The sequence below is a fragment of the Oculina patagonica genome, chromosome 7 (assembly GCF_052425735.1).
Source record: "Oculina patagonica isolate OP01 chromosome 7, crgOcupat, whole genome shotgun sequence".
Classification (NCBI taxonomy): Eukaryota; Metazoa; Cnidaria; class Anthozoa; order Scleractinia; family Oculinidae; genus Oculina; species Oculina patagonica.
Window position 1 is genome coordinate 18,719,381 of NC_135764.1, and position 17,384 is coordinate 18,736,764.

General features: G+C 38.8%; 2 protein-coding genes across 4 annotated transcripts in view; one reads left to right on the forward strand and one right to left on the reverse strand.

Moving 5' to 3' along the window:
• Positions 1–751: 751 nt before the first annotated feature.
• LOC144660654 (protein timeless homolog) overlaps positions 752–17,384 on the reverse strand; it is a 31,910-nt gene continuing 15,277 nt past the window's right edge. The window contains exons 14-42 of one of the 3 annotated variants that reach the window (XM_078521336.1): positions 14,102–14,210; positions 13,882–13,951; positions 13,713–13,774; positions 13,369–13,419; positions 13,161–13,265; positions 12,668–12,771; positions 11,945–12,023; positions 11,560–11,650; positions 11,430–11,475; positions 10,973–11,123; positions 10,510–10,590; positions 10,071–10,171; positions 9,821–9,877; positions 9,566–9,632; positions 8,943–9,144; positions 8,097–8,242; positions 7,450–7,535; positions 7,277–7,332; positions 6,751–6,806; positions 6,527–6,615; positions 5,673–5,728; positions 4,929–5,036; positions 4,411–4,441; positions 3,679–3,822; positions 3,183–3,251; positions 2,682–2,806; positions 2,342–2,438; positions 1,710–1,923; positions 752–1,326 (exon numbers count right to left, since the gene is read on the reverse strand). In XM_078521336.1, coding sequence (XP_078377462.1) covers positions 849–1,326; positions 1,710–1,923; positions 2,342–2,438; positions 2,682–2,806; positions 3,183–3,251; positions 3,679–3,822; positions 4,411–4,441; positions 4,929–5,036; positions 5,673–5,728; positions 6,527–6,615; positions 6,751–6,806; positions 7,277–7,332; positions 7,450–7,535; positions 8,097–8,242; positions 8,943–9,144; positions 9,566–9,632; positions 9,821–9,877; positions 10,071–10,171; positions 10,510–10,590; positions 10,973–11,123; positions 11,430–11,475; positions 11,560–11,650; positions 11,945–12,023; positions 12,668–12,771; positions 13,161–13,265; positions 13,369–13,419; positions 13,713–13,774; positions 13,882–13,951; positions 14,102–14,210 — 3,131 coding nt within the window. In that variant the 3' untranslated portion in view covers positions 752–848. Of the gene's footprint in view, positions 1,327–1,709; positions 1,924–2,341; positions 2,439–2,681; positions 2,807–3,182; positions 3,252–3,678; positions 3,823–4,410; positions 4,442–4,928; positions 5,037–5,672; positions 5,729–6,526; positions 6,616–6,750; positions 6,807–7,276; positions 7,333–7,449; positions 7,536–8,096; positions 8,243–8,942; positions 9,145–9,565; positions 9,633–9,820; positions 9,878–10,070; positions 10,172–10,509; positions 10,591–10,972; positions 11,127–11,429; positions 11,476–11,559; positions 11,651–11,944; positions 12,024–12,667; positions 12,772–13,160; positions 13,266–13,368; positions 13,420–13,712; positions 13,775–13,881; positions 13,952–14,101; positions 14,211–17,384 lie in introns of all 3 variants that reach the window. The other 2 variants (XM_078521337.1, XM_078521334.1) reach the window with 2 other exon arrangements.
• Positions 14,327–16,987, forward strand: LOC144660656 (uncharacterized). Its single transcript, XM_078521339.1, has 2 exons — positions 14,327–14,572; positions 16,138–16,987. Exons 1-2 carry the CDS (start codon positions 14,330–14,332, stop codon positions 16,627–16,629), a joined length of 735 nt encoding a protein of 244 aa, XP_078377465.1. The 5' UTR covers positions 14,327–14,329; the 3' UTR covers positions 16,630–16,987.

The following is a 17,384-nucleotide window of genomic DNA, read 5'->3' on the forward strand; positions in this document are numbered from 1 at the left end:
GCACATAAAATCATGTGAATATTTTAAATTGCAATGCTGCCCGGAACCGCCACTGTATTACACCTGTCCACCCTATTTTGTATCCTTTGTAGCAGACCTTTACTTTTTTTTTTTTGCTACATTGCTCGCAACGGTTTCAACGTGGTCACTACCTCATTGTACAGCAATCGGCCATTTCCTGGTTACTGGCTATTCTTCTCTAACCCAAACACAACGACCTAACGATTTATTTTTTTTTTTGATCCGTCTTATGTCGCCGTTTCAGTTACATAATTACATACATCAATACTTACTGCCGTTTTGTCACGTCAAATGTTGCAGGGAGTGGCCACGTGGACGAAAATCACTCCGCACTCTCGGGGCTTGAAAACGTAAAGAAGAAGAATTAACGATTTACTCGCGGGCCACGTGGCCGACGCACTGAAAGGAGTAGGGGTATATCTCCTTCCCGCTATTTAGCACCCATTTGTACACCCAGAGAGAGAGCAAGGTATAGATTACCAGCAGCCAATCTTTTTTTCTCAGTCCGTCGATCGTGAAGGGAAAAAAGAGCGCGCGAGTGGAAAAAAACAGCGCGCTTTTCTTTTCGCTTCACGCTCGACGGATGAGAAAATAAGAGGGCTGCTCATAGTTAGGGCGAGAAACTGTGAGAGTTAAGTGAGTTGCGAGGGGGGTGGGGATGGGAACTTAAACTCGTGACCTCTCCTTACTGCGTTCTAATGTCTTACAAAAAGAACACATCAAGTGATTGTGTAAGAGCTATTTAATGGCAACATCAAGAATCGTATCATAGTACTGTTGATACTGTTGTGGTAATTAAAGTCTTGTTATTCAATTGTTCATTTTCTCTAATCTTCATCTTCATCATCATCAACAAGAACTCGCCTGGCTTTCTTGTGAAAATTCAGTGGCAAGTTAAACTCCTCGTCATCGTCATCACTACCATCATCATCGTTATCATCTCTCGGCCGTTTCTTCCCAGCCTCACTTTGACTTTTGTCTGCATTGTTATTTACATCTTCAGTATCAGATATATTTCTGCTGTATTCTAAGTCATCATCATCACTGTGTAATGTTGTAGCCTTCGTGGTATCTTCTGTTTTCTCTTTGTCTGCCCTCTCATCGTCTCCACTCTCACCAGACTTAGCATCTCCATTTTGAAGTTCGTTTCCAGTGCCCTCCTCATCACTGTCGTCCAGTGCCTTTACTCGGCGCTTACCCTTCTTCGACGAATCTCTTTTGCTGGTGCTTTTTTGTTCCCCAGAGGGTGGGGACAGTTCTGATTCTTTGTCATCCATGCCTCCTTTGTCACGTGATTCCTCGTCACTGTTGACAGAAAGACATCACATTCATTTGCCAAAATCTGAGACAATATACTGCCTGACTGTTTAGTGCCCAACGGCCATGGCAAGAAGGTCAAAAAACGTTTTCTGGGATCGCTTATGATAGTTCTCTGGCAGACCTTCTTTACAATGATTGATTTTCCGCAAGATATATCGCGTTAATATCTTGTGGATTTCTAATAGACACAGAGTAGCTTCAATCACACACGCTCAGTTGTTTCGAGTATTTTACGTTTCTGCACTTAAGGATTCACAGTTACTATAACAATCTAGTTAGCTCTACAGTGAATTCTGGTATTTGCCATCATAGGTGACACCATAGTTGAATAAAGAAGCGATTGACCACTAAAATGTAACTCCCGATACCTTTCGTTGTCTATATTGTCGTCTGGTGCCAGTTCGTTCGCAGTTTTTCTCCAATCCTTTCCACCTCTCCTCTTTGCAGAGCGGTTTCTTTCCTTTCGTTTCCTGCTTGATGCTGATGCTTTGTTTTTCTGTGCAGCAGCAAGTGCAGCTAACGTCTCTTTGCGTGACTTGCTTTTACTGTTAACTGATGGAGTTACAGGCTCTGCATTGCTACCTAAGAATGGAGAGAGAACAAAATAATAGTTATACAGACAATCAAACCGAGGACGGTCACTTCCCGTCACTGGACATTTATGGGTTTTGCAGAAACGTCACTCTTAGCATTTTCTGTAAGCTCCATTAATGGTAGTTAGTTGGCCGGCTCCAAGACGGTTCTTTGTTTGTTTAGGCTCGCGGATTCCCTTTTGACCACTGGCGATCGCTCAATCACGAAGAAATCAGTTAAGGAAAATTGAAAAGGGGGTTTGAGACTACAAGTCAAAGTCTATAATGCTTTATAAACCGCTGTCCAGGCTGAATACTATCTGATGCATCACCTACTTCAGATGTCCCACACTGCAAGTGACCTTCGTATCAGTACTAAACTTTACCATTCACAGGTGCAAACGGTAGCAAGAGTTGAATATTGATACCTTCTCCATCAAGACTGGCACCACTTCCATCAAGGTCCTTTGCTGCCCTTCGCAGCTTTTCTGGGTTTAGAATAACTGGGATTCGCCAAAACGTTTCCTGGGGATAGAATCAATTATGTTGTGGTAAATGACAGTTCGCTTAGTACTTCCGTAAGAAGTCATTTAATTAGAGGACAATAGAAAACCTGCTTTCGCGATTGGCCAGATTCGCTACTATAATCTCTCGCCGCATTCGTAAAGCAAAGCGCACATAGAAGATTGACTTCTTTGTATCAAATTTTTGCTATTTTTTTTTTCAACCAGACAGGATGTGCTCAGCCCTTTTGTCAATCCAACCTACCTGTTCATTAGCTGGAGGCTTCAGACCAACTTTCTTTAACGCTTGTCTAAACAGCTTGTTACCCAGTGCCTCCTCATTCTCTTCTGTGATGGTCACCAGTGGCAGTGGCTGCCATTTTTCCTTGTCTATGAAAAACAATGAAATAAACATTGGATAAACCCGTTCAGAGATTGTTGCTAAAAAATAGTGTCCAAACTCGAAGTCGGATCCTATGCACTTTATCCTTTCCAATTAGCAGGAGGCTCGGACATACAGTAAGCTGTTAAGTCAACTGTAGCCAGAATTTCGATCGTCTCCTGTAGTCGCTGAATCGCGACTGAAGTTTGATGAAAAGCGTAGGGTTCCTTACAATGATCAACGTAAGCGGAATACAGTAACAGAAAATAGCGATCAGAACTGATAGAAAATTGACAACGAGCGAAACCGAACTGCCATGTCCATATTTCAGATCTTTGCGTCTCCATGTGGTAGAGTGGAAAGAAATGATAAAAGTCAATTTACCTGTACTTTCCCTATCATCTGCAGTCCTGAGAAGCTTGGACTGAATCCACTTTAGCTGCTCACTTAACCCTAAAAACAACATCAAATGATTGGAATACGGTATTTGTCCCCCCGTAGCTGATATCATTATCAGCAGCTATCTTACTGTAGGGATTTCAGAAGACAAATTACTCTGTCTAGTCATAGTTAAAAGAGGGAATTGGAAATGCTCAGGAAACCGTCAAATTTCTTTGCTGCATGTTTTTGTTTACTATTTTGGGGTTTGGCCCTGCACAAAACCTGACAAAATACAATAGGTGGTTACGTGTGTTCATGCAATTAACCAATAGAAACATTGCGTTTACGTTATTCATGCACAGTGTATGAGCGCGAAACAAACGATGTGCAAGATCGAACAAGTCTTGGCCTCTATTTGCTCCTTTGATGTTTGCTGGGCTTCCTTTCCATTTCTCGCTATCAACTATGGTCTAGTAAATCAACTTGTAAGCATTGATACCTGCACTATTGAGCTTGCTGATGATGTTATTCAGTGTTCCTTCACTGGCGTCAGTATCAGCTTCTTCTTCCTCGTCAGAAGCTGATTCGTCAGATGAGGAACTTGGCGGAACATCAAAACCTTCCTCGTTGTTACCGTTTCCACCTTCACACAAACGAAAATAATCATCATAGTTAACAATGTATCCCATTTGCACAATAACCTCTGTTTTTCTTTCTCATGTACGCGCCCAATTGGCTTACACTTATGTCACTGGGGGAAATGTTTGTGTATCATGACACAATTGGCGTTCTGCCAAAGAACAGAGCTTACAGTACTGATGGTAAGAGCGATTTTTACTTCAGTGTGTTGAAAATCATTTAAAGCTTTGGTTTTAGGTTACTACGCGTAGTAACTGGTTTAAAAAAACTTGCGCCATTTTCTCATCCAATCGGAAGTAAGTTCAAAACTATTTGCTTCGAGTTTTGATTGGTTCACTAGATTGTCGGTACCCTTTGTGATTGGCCAGAGTGCTAACTTTGGTTTTGGATTTTCGACACTCAATCAAAACTCGCTCAATGTTAAAGTGATTGATTGTAAGAACCTTCATACGGACTCAAAACCACATTTTGAACTGTTTGAAGCCATTCAAATAAGTCCAGATTGCTGAGTTGATAAATTAATGCTCGTTGCGTTACAGTTCCAAGACGGACATTACGCTTGTACTTTCCCAACAGTTGAACAGATACTTACCTTCACTTTCATTGCCCTCATCCTCGTCATCCTGAAAACAAATAAGCAGAGAGAAAAGTCGATATCAGCACGATAAACGGAGTTGAAATTGATTGGACACATGACTGAAGCAACATTTGCATGTCTAGGCCTGGCAGGTAGGTTTATATGGACTGACGTGATCCTTTGAGGAATGGCGCGGTGGAAATGTAGATCTTTTTTATGTCCCAATACTTGGAATTAGTCAATGAATATTTGTGAAACTTTTATTTCATTTTACTTGTGTTTTATCAGGTTAATAACAGAAAATTATCTCACGACTTAAACAGTGAATTAACAGTGACAACGTGTTTACTGCCCTCCTGTCAACCGTGATTGAAACTGTGGCAAAGAATTTCAGTCTTGGACCAATTCAAATTTACCTGAGGTAGATAAAAATGAGTGTGAAAAGCGAAAGGTTACAGGTAGAAGCACCCCACTACACTAGTTGAAGGAGAAAGGCTCGCCTCGCTAATATTTATAACCAATGACTTAATTACCACTACAAATCCATCATCCTTCTTTCTCCTTCTATTTCCCTTCTTCTTTTTCTTCCGAAGCATCTTCCGGTCTTCAACAAGCCCTATGTTTACAAGCTGGTTAACAACCTAAAAATATCATACATGGAGTCACTAGTTATTTGTGGCACGCATCTAGAAGAATTAAGTTTACATTTTTCTTGTTTAAATTTTCCGCAGTATTACCACCCTTGTTCCTGTTTAGTGTTTTCCTACAACAGTAAACTGTTATTGAGGTGTCCTTTAATTTGAGGAAAATTTTGTAAAGTGCAAAATCACCTTATATCACCAGAGCTCTACCTACTAAAATGGATTGGATAACGATCAGGAACCACAGACACGATATCTAATACTTCTGGGTTTCTTTTTGTTTCGATTTTTTTTGTAACAATACACGGGTTGATTTGTTGATGTATACAGTCAAACCACACCGAAGGAACAAACCACACTGGATGTATCAGAGTTACGTCCTTATAATAGAGGTCTGAGATACGTGTATGACGTCATTACAAAGGGATCAGCTTATTTTCAATTTGTGCCCCAAATGAATACAAATTAATAATAAGACGTTAGGAGGAACTTTGGCCACCTGCAGTAAGTTTTTGTGTCCATTGTCCGTATAATAGAGAACACTTGAAATAAAATGTGTAGGGAAATGTCCTTTTAGAAGTGTCCGTATGAAGAAGTTTGACCGTGATAACATTACTCAAACAGATCAGTATCTACCTGACGTCTTGTCCTTGACGCATTAAGCATATGCTCCATGATCTTCTCCACAATATCTGAGAAAAAAATCATTTTTGTAAACTTTTAAATTTAAACGTGTGTTGTAGTTGTCAAGTACTCGAGATTCTCACTAACTAAAAACTACTCTTTAATTTCGCAATAGTGATTGCATTTTATTGTTACAGTAGAACCTGTTACACCGTTCCTGCTAGAAATATTTTTGGACTGTTAACTGTAATAAAACTGCACGATTAACCATACGCAATAAAGGGTAGCTAATTAGTATTAAAGGTTCCTAAAAGGCACGAGACAACAAATATTGACAGTTGGGATTTTGAACCATGTTCAGTTGATGTATTGAGTGGCATGCCTGGAAACAACGTCTCGCAGCTTAGTGCATGACTACTTTAAGGTGATTCCACGGTATTGCATTGCGCATCCTTTCTGCGCATAAGTTTTCGCGTCATTTAGCGCGCGCGCACACAGAACACTACGAGATTCCCTTCAGGCTAAGCTCGGTAAGGAAATAAATGGTCGTTTTCTCTCAAACGAGCATGGTGACCCCCATTTTTTATTTCATTTTTTTAATGCTCATAACATAATTGTTACCTGGACCAAGTTTCAGAAAATTTTTAATACTCCTTCTATTTCAGTGGAATCACCTTAAGCATCATTTATAGTTATTACAGTGACGATCACATGCAATTGTTTCCTACAGTTTACTTTCTCGTCTCTGACTGGTTGAAACAGAACATTTCAGACATTTGTAGCTTTAACATTGTAACAGGTTTCATCATAGAAGATGGTACACCACCAGTCTCCTGACAGCACCTCACCAAAAGTTACCATGTTACCTTCTTCTTCCGTGTTCTTGTATTCTTCATACAAAGCTCTCAGTTGTTCAACTTCTTCTTCAGGCCAAACTCCTTTCTTTGCTGGTTTTCTAAAAACAATTCAAAAAATAAGACGTGCTCTCTATACTCGGTAAAACAGAGTTATGGTTACGACCCTTGCATTGAGATTACTCCATAAAATCCTAAGTTAAGCCTCAAAACTGACAGCAAAGAACGAGACATACTTGTGCAGTTCCTTTCTATTTGTAACCAGATTCATTAACACCAGCTTGTTCATGATCTGCAATTTTAAAGTGATACAACTATTGACTTAATCCTATGTGCTAATTAATACTCCAACATTACCATCCCTAAGGGCATCTGCAACAAATACACAAAGTGTGCACCTTGTGGGAATAGTACTTTTCCCTCTAAGCCTATCTGGTTGGGCGGATTTCTAATAAGAGGTATTCCAACTATTGTTATACTGTTAGGAGCGAAATGTGCCCTCTGAAAAATAACATAAAAAATTCCTCGGAAAAGGTGAGGTGAAGTGCAATCTGTGGACAAACTCAAGCCCTGTTCCTTATTCACCAAAGCTTTGAATGCTTAAACAAGTTGTTACTTTTCTGTAATTTCAGTGTGGAAGGAGTGAGTTAAATGTTGAAGCACCCTCAGGCAAAATTAAGACAGTATTACTACTGACAGCTTTTCAAATTCCCGAGACAGCACCAGTCGGTTTAACATGTTTCATGTAGCACAATACATTACCTGTCGCCTGCTCTTGGTATCATTAGACATCTTTTCCATAATTGTATCTACAAGGTCTGATAAAAAGTATACACTGGTTAATGATAGAATACAAATTTTAGGTGACTTTGAGGAAACAAATAGTAAAACAGATCACAAACAAACCAGAGAAGAGAAAAACAACCAACACATACCGTCTGAGCCTTTGTACTGCTCATACAGCTCTCTTAACTCCTCTTCCTCTTCAAATGTCCAGGCCGCCGCACTTTGACTAGCAGATCTATAAAAAGATGATAGATTTTTTAATGTGTTGTGGTGATTGTAGTATCCGGAGAGTGCTTCCATGGCCAATCACTGACTCTTCAAACAGCTGCTGAAACCTAAACCTTTTGTCAATTACATCTCAGCTTCCACTTATCAGAAATGGTTGACACCAAAATTCGTCAAATAAACCTGCCCATGTCTTATCTGAGACACTAATGCCAGTACAGAAAATACAAGCCATTTGGAAGAAGGAGAAACACGATCATCTTGTTTGCTACTAAAAAGTAGTTTCTTATTGCAAACTTTCAGCTGTTAAAAATTTAAGGGCTACAACTTGTTTATTGAAGCCAGACCTTTTGACCCTCTGCCCTTTTTGTAAGAGACATTTTTGTTTTATTCTTTTGGATTCACTGTCCGCATATGTTTATGTACAAAAAGGAACTAAAGACAGCAAAAAAAATTTAACCTGGTTTTTAAGGCAAAAAAAACGTAGAGAATACAGAAAAGGAATAAAGGTGAGCTCACTATGTTTTTGCATACAGTGCAAGCCCTGTTATTTGCAGAGATTATTTCATACCTCAGTGCTAGTGATCCATAACCCTCCACAATCTCATAACAGTCTCCAGCAAACTTCCACACCACAAGCTCAGCTAGCAGCACTGGATTCTTGGGTAACAATTCAAAGAACTTGGCAACAATATACCGAGAAAACTTCACCATTTCCTGTGCAAAAAAAACAAATTATAAGCATTAACAAAAGATCCCTCGAGAGTACTTTTAGACAGCTACTGACAGTGTTAACGATAATTTTATTAAACTTATTGCATATCTACATTTTGCTGTTTCTGTGCAGTCTTTGCCATTTGTTTGTTCGTCCGTTCCTTGATTGACTTATTTTGTAACCCTCTATTAATCAAGAGTGTTTCATACATTGTCAAGTAAAAATTAATGAAGAAAAAATATGATCAATACACCATATATTCTGTATGTAATTATTGTGGCAAAATTTGGATCGGGGTTTTGTACTACTCAGAGACGATAAAATTCCAAGGGTTTTCCAGGGCACAAATATATAAATTCCAGGACTCCGAACTCAGAAATTTAATGCGTAAAAAATTATTCCTCTGAACAACTGAGTTATGACAGCACTTTCATAATTGAGCTATAACAGCACTTTCTATAAGAAAACATTTCGATATACAATTTACTATAAAAAATTAGCAAAATTAGGCCAAAACATTTTGCTTTTTTAATATAACTATAAAATTACAGAATTTCCCAGGAGTAGGTAGACAAACGAGAATTTTCAAGGAGTTTTCTTGGGCATTGGGTGAAAGTATTAAAATCCCAGGAGTTTTTCATGAATCCTAGGAGCAGTAATAACCATGTTGGATTATAATATACAACATAAAGTTCAACTCACTTTATACTGGTTAGCTGCTGGATCAGAGATAATTTTCTGGAAAGTGCAAAACAGTGACAACTGAAAAAGCATGGCTGGAGTCTTTAGATCAACAGCTACACGGTGAAGCATCTTAATGATGGCATGGTTTGTTGCTTCCTTGTTCTCTTTGTAATGTTTCAACAGCCAGCAATATGGCTTAAGAACAACAGGAGTGGCCAGTCTAGCAAGGAAGAGAATGCAAGCCTGTTAGTCCATCTTTTTACGACATTTGAATGGAACCTTTAAAAAACTGGTGACATATGGATGGCAGATGCAGATGACACACTGGGTATATTTCCAACAAAATAGCTCGAAAGTCAGTTTTAGTTTGTGATGAAAATGAAGTTAAAACTGATTAGTGCAAGCAATTTTGGATACCTTACAATGGAGAAGAACTGACATATCAATGTTGGATTTTTGTTTTAGGTAAAGATTTGTCTCCTTAATGACATTTTGTTCAATTTCATTGGGCAAAGTACAGTCAAATAGTTTTGGGTATTACATTAGTACGTATATTAAGTGGTATTAATATTTAGGTATTACAGGGGTAGGGTATTAAGTCATTAGCAATGTTCAACAGATAACTCTGATTTTGAACTTACTTGTTCAGAAAATCCTGGATACTAAACTCCACTTCACGCGTTTGCACAGCCGCCACCTCTTCCTCTTCTGTTTAATGATAAAAATACCAACAACATTTATCACAGATACGCATGAGCAGCCACAGCTCAAAATATAATAGGGTTGAAAAGTGCTCATGGAAGGTGGGTACCAGTTTTTTAAAGCGAAGATTGTCCAGAGCAAATGCTGTTTTCCAAAGAGTTTGTTCAGTGGCACCAACTCTATGTTGCACTGACCTGGGTTTGCTTCCTCTTCCTCTCTTTCATCTTCTTCATTTTCAGCAGGAATGGCTACTGAAAAGATAAAATAATATGCGTCAGTAATACCTAATACTTTATTATCCAGAAACATGTCGCAACCAAAAACCACCAGATCAGCAGTTTTGAATTATGTCTAAGGGTACTTATGTTACAAAGATCCTAGCACATAATTTTATAATGTATCTTATGTTAAAAGTGCATGTAAAAGAAATAATCATTCACTCACCAGAGGGAAGATCCATTTTGATAATGTCACACAAACACATGAACTCATCTTCAGCACTAATTCCAGCTGATCCAAAATGGTCATCATCTGCCCAAACATCTCTGTAGTGAAAAAAAAAACACAAATTCAGCAAGCTGGGATGATGACAAATATGTTATAAAGTACAGTAATTGAAAAACAGATTGAATCAGTCCTTAATGATGTTATTTTAACATTCTCAGAATTTGGAGGTACATAGCGAAGATATGATATTTTTGTTCATTTTCTCCTTGTTTGGGAAAACTAAGTTTATTTAAAAAGATTACTCCTCTGTTTATTCCAGTGCTATCCTGCTTTGTTTCTATGCAACTAAATTGCAATGCTTTAATTCGCCTGCATGTGTTTTATTAATCAATAAATGCATTATTAGAATGCCTGTAATGACGCGACCATTCTTTACCTAGCTGCTCTCAGCAAAGCCACTGCTTCACCACACAAATGATTTCTCAACAATCCTTGAATCTGGGATAAAGCATTTGTCCTGGGATTAAAAATAAAACAATGGTTAGTGAAGAAGTTGTTCTATAACCCTCCTGGAAAATGCTATATTCTGGGGATTGGGAATCAATATTATTTGTAACAAAAACAAAGCGTACTGTGACTTGCAAAGCAAGAAACAGATGCTACATGAGCGACATGGAAATAAGAGCTTTTGCATTTATCAGCTCTACCGCATTCCCTGGCCACTGAACCCCACACACAGCATTCATACCCCCAATTTAGGTATAAAAACAGAGAAATATGGGTCAATATTATCAGCGACTGGAAACGATATGTGGTATATAATTGGATGTTTTTATCCTAGTAGAGATTAGATTTGGGGTAACAAGTCAGCAGGTGGTCTCTAGTCTACAGTGACTCACTTTTGTTCATCAACAGGGATTTCCGATGCAGCATCAAAAGGGACAGCAGACTCAGGAATCTCCCCAGCATGTCCCTGAAGTGTGGCTGACAGGTCAGAAGCCAATTCTTGCCACTTCTGCTCAATTTCCTCTGCCGTCAAGTTTACTGGAGCTGCTGGAAAAAGAATAAGTCAAATATAATTGATAAATTTTTCTTAGAAACAAGCACAATAGACCATGCATATTTGTATTCTCGGTATTTGACTGAGGCTGATGTGGGGGAATATCACAGAAAAGAGTTTCAAGTCATTTGCATTAGAAAAGATTACCTGCATTAGCCTCCATTGTAAGCTAGTTCCAGTCCAATACCGAGGATACCAATATGATCTATTACTGCAAATTGATTAAGTTTACCCCTCTGTGTGATTTATGCAAATTTATTCAAGCAATGACCCAAACGTCTGTTAACAGAACTTACCTAAGTTTTGATTTCTTTTCTTCTTCTTTGAAACTTTCTTCTTTTTCTGAATATCAAAATTAAAAGGTGATATCACATCTCATAAATACACAATTTGTAAACTAATATTATGATTGAAATCCAAGCTTACCTGTACCACAATGTGAGATTTTCCAGCACAGTACTTTTCCAGCATTTTCAAGAAAATATGAAAAGCTTCAATCAAGTCTCTCAGGTAGCCCCTGGAGAAAAAGGAACATTACATACTTCATTAACATTGAAAAGGTTTTAATCTATCAAACAATTTCAAGCACTTTTAAGTTATTGATAAAATTAAGTTAAACATCCTTGAAGTGATGATGAATACTAAAGAACCCAAAGCAGGTCTTCTTCAAAACCTAAATCGATTGTAATATTTTTCTTAAATGTTTAAGCTATGCTGAAGTACTAACACATAAAAAAATTAAAGTTTCCTTCTAGATGTGCATATCAGAAAGCACTACTTTCAATATAGTTAGCAATAAACTCGTTCATACTTGGTCTGTTGTGACATGTTAAACTTCCTCAGGAGAGAGAGAAATGTATCTCTGTACTCAGGTGTGTAGAAAATGTTGCCTAAAAAATCAGGGACAAAAAACTTGTTAAAACTACACTGTACGCATATTATGGTGCAATCTTAACTCAAGAAAGTACCTGCTCTTTAAATCTAGACAGGCATCTAATCAAATGGGCATAAAGGATAGAAAAATGGTGCAAATACATCACAAGATACAACTAGCAAGTTTCAAGCAAGTGCAAAGAGAACTGAAGGGTTGACTGATGTTTAAGATGCTGTCAGCATTATTTACAGCATCTGTTCATTACAATCTTTCCTGTAGTGCATGCTTTGTCCTTCAGTTTTTACTGTAATTTATATGAGGCAAGGTTACTAACCCACTGGTTATGAGTTAGAACACAGTGCAAGCCAGTGAGGCATGCAAACCAGAAATCCCTTATTCCAGTAAAAGGCTAACCTCAAACTACCTAAACTAACTTAAGGCTAACCCAACAGTAGGGTAACTGAAATGTTGGCTAACCCGAGTGCTATTAAGCTAAACAATGTGTTAATTTGGGCTAACTGAAATGGCTCGCATGGCTCGCTGACTCACAGATGTCCGGACCCATCCTTTTCTTACATCTCCACACAGTCCATGTTAAGTAGACTTAATGTATTGAAATATCACTTGCAAAAAGTTATGAGGTAACGTGTCCGTGTTTACCTTTAATGATCTTAGCATTCTCTCTCAGATTCTCATCTTCAGACTTATCCATGAATATTACATTCATGAGCAGCTCTTTGTAAGCTTGGATTGCAAGGTGAAGCCTAAAGAAATTTTTGAAGTGTGTTAAATATTAGTTTGAAGTACACTGCAATAAAAAAACACTAGGTGCTAATGTAGTTTGCTTCTGGGTGTAAAGGGTGTTAACTTTGAGGTTCTTAGCCAAGTAACTAAACAATGGCACATTGTAATACTCATTCTGTACATGGTTGAACAACCTTAGAAATGATCTTACATAGTCACACAGTCACACCAGGCTACACGCAGCACATCCCAAGGGTTTTATATTTAATGAAATATTTAATGAATAATGTCCCAAGGGTTTTATATTTAATGAAACAACGCTTTACATAAGAAGCTCCAGGAGTTACTTACAGTCCGTGTAAAGACTGAAGAACACAGACAGTACGAACCGTTTCTTCATTATTCTTACCTCCGTCCCCAGATAAATGCTTCACTTTTATTTGATTCTATCCCATCATAAAATTTAACGATGATGTTTAGCATGTCAGTGAAGGTCACCACACTCAGTGTCTCACTAAAACAACAAATAACAACTTGTTTAATAGACAACTGACAAGACATTTCCTTTAGGCGAGTTGCTTAATTGATGACACTGATAGGGAGGTTTTCTACTTTACCTGACATAATCCACTCGAAAGTCATAGTGCCTGCTGAACTCCATGAAAAACCTAGTGAAGAGTTAAAAATGACTTGTTAAGTGGTCCTGTAGTAGTCTGATATCTGGGTCATGTTTCTTGCACATTTGCAATCAAGCCTGGAATGTCTGTTGAATGTTTGGGCTCCAATGCTGCATTCAGATTTTTAGTATTTGCTAGTTTCAATATAACAATTGCTTGCCCTGGCTTAATTATACTTTCATGTCAATGCATAAATTGACTGTCTACTCTGTAATATTTTTAACCCAAAAAGTACTCTGTCATGTCTGCTGTTAAAACAGTTTAAGTACAACAAGGACTCCAACCTCATGGCCCACAAGAAGTAGGTTTCATCATTCTCTTGTGATCTTCCATGTTTGATGTTATCCTAAACAACACAACAGATTTTAGATGATACATGAATTAAAGCAACATGTACAAACCAAACGTTATCAGGGATAAAGACTGTCCATATTTTGAGTGACAATTACTGACCTTTACTATGTTCATAAGAGGATTGTAGCAGTTTTGTAAAAACTCTTTACAAAAGTTCTTTAGAAACAACCTAAAAAGAGCAATAAACAACTTGGTAAATGCCCAGTCAGGTATCTCTTGTACTCATTTACATTAATTTAAAGATATGCGGTTCAATGCATTATCATAATGATGAACTGCAAGCTGCACATTAAATGCTACACCACATGACAAAGTATACCTAATACTCAATGTAGATCTTCTCTCTTCTCCCATTTCTTTAGCTGGCAGTTGTTTTTTCCTCTTCTTTGGTCCTGTCTTATTGTGATCAAAACTCATATTTTTCACCTCTAGGTAACAAAGAAAACATTATTACATTGTTGAACATTCCTGAAGAAATGTTTAATGTGATACAACTGCTATGCAAACTCGATTTGCATTGGTAATTAATACCCTGGGGATTATGCAAATGAGACTAAAAAAGGGGTTACATGTGCTCCACCCCATCACTCTACTCGAGGCCGCGAAAGTGAAGTGTTTGGCATTTGTGTTCAACCCGACTTACTCGATGGCTGAGGCAGATCAAGTTCCTAACGCTGTCGGTGCTGAAGAAATTGCAGCTCAAGTGAACCCGCCAGTGCAGGCGCCGGCTCAACAACCGGGTGAAATTCAACCAGCCGCTGGGGCTCAACCGGTGTTACAAGCGAATGAGGTACGGTTTTATTTTGTTCTGGTTTGAACGTTACGCTTTTTGGACTCTTCAAGTCCTTGGTTGGTTGGCTGATATTTGTGTTGATAATGCCTGTGAGGTTTGTCTGCGCGGCTTGGTTTTTTGCTATTTTTTAACTTAATGCCTGTGAGGCTCGCTGACGTGGCGAAATGTTTATAGTATATTGCCTGTGTGGCTTGCCTGTGCGGTGAATTTGTTTATCTTTTATTGCGGCGAAATGTTGTTCTAATATTGCCTGTGTGGCTTGCCTGTGCGGCGAAATGTTGGTCTAATATTGCCTGTGCGGTGTTATGTTTATCTGATATTGCCTGTGCGGCGAAATGTTGTTTTTTATATTGCCTGTGTGGCTTGCCTGTGCGGCAAAATGTCTATCTAATATTGCCTGTGCGGCGAAATGTTTATCTAGTAATGCCTGTGTGGCGAAATGTTGTTTTTTATATTGCCTGTGTGGCTTGCCTGTGCGGTGATATGTTTATCTAATATTGCCTGTGCGGCGAAATGTTGGTCTAATATTGCCTGTGCGGTGTTATGTTTATCTGATATTGCCTGTGCGGCGAAATGTTGCTTTTTATATTGCCTGTGTGGCTTGCCTGTGCGGCGAAATGTCTATCTAATATTGCCTGTGCGGCGAAATGTCTATCTGATATTGCCTGTGCGGCGAAATGTTTATCTAATAATGCCTGTGCGGTGAAATGTTGTTCTAATATTTGCCTGTGCGGCGATATGTTTGTCTAATATTGCCTGTGTGGCGAAAATGTTGGTTTAATATTGCCGGTGAGGCTTGCCTGCGCGGTAAATGTTTGTTTAATATTGCCTGTGTGGCTTCCCTGTGCGTTGAAATGTTTATTTAATATTGCCGATGCGGCGAAATATTTTCTAATATTGCCTGTGTGGTTTTTTCTTTTGCGGTGAAATGTTTGTCTAATATTGCCTGTGCGGTAAATTTGTTTTTGGTATTGATTGTGTAGCGGAAGATTCTTTTGTTCTGTTAATACCTGTGAGGTTTTTTGAATGTGTCTGAGAGGCTCGTTGGCGAGGTGAATTATCTTTTGTGTTGATATTGAATTTAAATTGCCTGTGTGGTTTGCTCCGCCTCGTGATGTTGATGTTGTCTCTGAATTCTTCATGCGTGAAAATGTTTTTCCTGTAAATGCCTTAGGCCACTCGGCGTGTTAAATTTTTGTTTTGGCGGGTGCTCGTGAGATTTGTTGGCGTGGTAAAAAGTGAAGGGAAACAAATAGAAACAGAAAATGGCACTTATAATTTTAAAGCTTATCTGTGAAAGTCTGTTTTTGTTCTATTTGATGCTTGTATGGTGTAATTATGTGACGGAACGTATTTGGCCTTCTTTAATTCTAATGCTAATGTTTTAATAATAACAATAACAATAATAATAATAATAATAATAATAATAATGTTTTTTCTATGGTTATAATGGTTTAATGATGTTTATTTGCTCGTGTTGCTCTGAATGTACAACATATGGAAGGGAAACGTTTGGAGAATAAGATTGTTAATAAACGTATCCTCTTGACTTTATTATGCAGGAAGAGGATGACATGTTACGCGTCATGCGGAGGCTGGAGACTTTAGAGAACTCCCAGAAGGCTTCTGTTGAGTCAGCTTTAGAGGAACTGCAAAGTTTCATTAAGATGCCCATGTTCAGCAAGGAGAAGGCCTTGGATTACCTTATCAATTTGAAGATTGTGGCGAAAGAGTCGAAACATCCCAAGTCGGGGTTCTTCAACGCGGTATTGCAGGCTATGAAGGATAAAATTAGGGTCCCGGACTCTCAATTCCAGCAGTATCTTCAAGTCCTATTGGGCGACAAAGATCATGAAAAGGTTCTCGATTCGATTTCTAAAGTTGATAAGGCTATGCGAGTGGCAGCTCCTAGACCCTTCGCGCCTAGGGGTCGTGGGCGTGGTGGTCGAGCCTCGGTTAGATGTTTCGCTTGTAACCAAATTGGTCACTATCAGAGGTATTGCCCCTATCGGCAGACCGGGAATCTGGCAAAGAGAGGTCGTTTTTCTAGTTGATTGCAGAAGCATCCGAAATTGTAAGTCGAGTTGTGAACATACCAGGATGGTCTAATGAATATTGTATTTTCGGGATTACTTAAATAAATATCCATGTCTGTCATGTTTGTTGTCACAGTATTTTGCTTTATTTCGTTGTCCCGTTTTCTTTCTTTGGCTGTATTTCAAATAGCTCTTGATCAGGGTGAGTGACTCCTGCTGGTTTACCGTTTATCTCGGTAGCCACCAGACGTTCTGCTCTCAGACGTGTTGAAGTCGCTCTCTCCTGGTCAGGAACCCCGTTTCTCATATAGATTTCTTTGCTTTTATATTTATCTGGTTTCGGTTGGTTTAAGGTAAATCCTTATTTAAACCCGTCTTTTTACCTAGATGGTGGGTCGTAAGAGAAAATCTGTGGTCTCCAATGAAGGGATTCTGGAACAAGCAAGTCACTGGGTAGAGTTTCGAAATCAGGTTAAGGGAATCAAGCCGAGTATCAATTCGAATTGGGTGGATATAAACGGGGTTCCTGACCAGGAGGGAGTGACGGAGGTAGTACATTGGAAGGACGTGCTCTCGGGCGTGGCTCCTGAGTTAGAAGCATTTAAATTGAGAGATCCCGATCATTTTTCGGTTGGTGGCTTACTTCAAAACGTTGGGGCGTGGGATAATGTTCTCGAGGGCCATCCCCTAGCTGATCGTATTGGCGGGTGGATTCGTGACAAAGTGGACATTCTCCAATTTGCTCGACCTTTCTCTGGCGTCTTTAAGCGAGC

What these genes read in the sequence shown, in the direction of transcription:
- LOC144660656 (XM_078521339.1), top strand. Translation starts at nt 14,330, where the DNA reads ATGAGACTAAAAAAGGGGTTACATGTGCTCCACCCCATCACTCTACTC. An exon ending in CGGTGTTACAAGCGAATGAG is followed by an intron (nt 14,573 to 16,137) that starts GTACGGTTTTAT and finishes TTTATTATGCAG; the next exon opens with GAAGAGGATGACATGTTACG.